Below are 1621 nucleotides of genomic sequence, written 5' to 3' on the forward strand. Positions count from 1 at the left end.
AGCCCAGGAGTTGGAGGTTGCTGTGAGTGTGATGCCATGGCACTCTACTCAGGGGGATAGCTTGAGGCTCTGTCTCAAAAAAAAAAAAAAAAAAAATTCTTGGGCTTCAATGATCCTCTTGCCTTAGCCTCTTGAGTAGCTGGGATTACAAGCACCTACCACAACACCTGGCTATATTTTTAGTGGATTTGGGGTCTGGCTCTTGCTCAGGCTGGTCTCCAACTTCTGAGTTCAAGGGATCCACCCATGTCGGCTTCCCAGAGTTTTAGGATTACCACTGTGAGCTACCACATACGGCCCCTAAACCTGCTATCATTGGTTCACTTTTAAAGGTTGATTATTAGTGATTGCTTGTTTTTGAATACTTATGCCTATTATTTGATTTTCCTTCTAATGTGTGTATCCTTTAATTTATCAGATACATTATGGTGCCAAGTGGTAACATGGGAGTGTTTGATCCAACAGAAATACATAATCGAGGGCAGCTGAAGTCACACATGAAAGAAGCCATGATCAAGCTCGGTTTCCACTTGCTCTGTTTCTTCATGTATCTTTATAGGTAAGTTTAGCATTTTCCTAGATGCCAGGTTCTTGGTGGGTGAGATACCACTATACTTAAGAATTTTTGCATTGACTTTGCAGAACTCTGGGGGCTTATGCATATTTCTTGTGGCTGTGTAGATTTGTCATGTTTGTCATTGTATTGATGTTCTGTCTGCCCTACAGTAGATTGACTTTCTGTTATCTTAGTTATGTGTTAGCTGTCGAGGTTATGAACATGCTCAAAACTGTCTTTGTTAATCTTTTCATCTCCTAATACCTAGCTGTGAGGTTTCACTAACTGGTATAACCCTTGATGTATGTATCCTCAGAGACCATCCTACTAATGGGTTTAGGGGGGCAGCATCTCTCAACAACTTACATCCAAATTGTGTTAATCTTTTTGGCAGTGAGGAATTTAGGTTCGTGATGTTGATTCTCTAGCATTCTAAATGGTCTCTTTTGGTAAAATTGCATTAGTCTTCCAGTTATAACACATTAGAAGTAAGAATGGGAGAATAAAGGATTGGCTGTCAAAAACTGGAAGTCTTATGTCATCCTGTTTTTTGTTTTTTGTTTTTTTTAAGAGACAGAGTCTCGTTCTATTGCCCTTGGGAGAGTGCTGTGGCATTACAGCTCACAGCAACCTCCAACTTCTGGGCTTAGGCAATTCTCTTGCCTCAGCCTCCTGAGTAGCTGGGACTGCAGGCATCTGCCACAACACCTGGCTATTTTTGTTGCAGTTTGGCCGGGTTCGAACCCACCTCCCTAGATATATGGGGATGGCACCCTACCCACTGAGCCACAGGTGCCGCACCATATCATCCTGTTTTAAATGTAAATTTATTCCTTTATGTTTTAGAGGTGAACGTGTCACTTTTCTTTATTCATTGCAGCCTTATAGAAGAGAGGAAAGGAGAAAAAAATTCATTTGTGTGTATGGTTTGATTAACTCAGAAGATACAAGTCAGGCTTAAAGTTTATATCAAAGCTTTAATTAGGGCTTGGCGCTTGTGGCTCAAGCGGCTAAGGCGCCAGCCACATACACCTAAGGTGGCAGGTTCGAATCCAGCCCTGGGCC

At 41.9% G+C, this 1621-nt stretch overlaps 1 protein-coding gene across 1 annotated transcript in view; it reads left to right on the forward strand.

Moving 5' to 3' along the window:
- Positions 1 to 1621, forward strand: part of CNIH4 (cornichon family AMPA receptor auxiliary protein 4) — a 31262-nt gene that overhangs the window by 21796 nt on the left and 7845 nt on the right. Inside the window, exon 4 of the mRNA XM_003790975.3 lies at positions 419 to 559. Coding sequence (XP_003791023.1) covers positions 419 to 559 — 141 coding nt within the window. The remainder of the gene's footprint in view (positions 1 to 418; positions 560 to 1621) is intronic.

The sequence above is a fragment of the Otolemur garnettii genome, unplaced genomic scaffold (genome assembly GCF_000181295.1).
Source record: "Otolemur garnettii isolate 467f Iridium unplaced genomic scaffold, OtoGar3 scaffold00045, whole genome shotgun sequence".
NCBI lineage: Eukaryota > Metazoa > Chordata > Mammalia > Primates > Galagidae > Otolemur > Otolemur garnettii.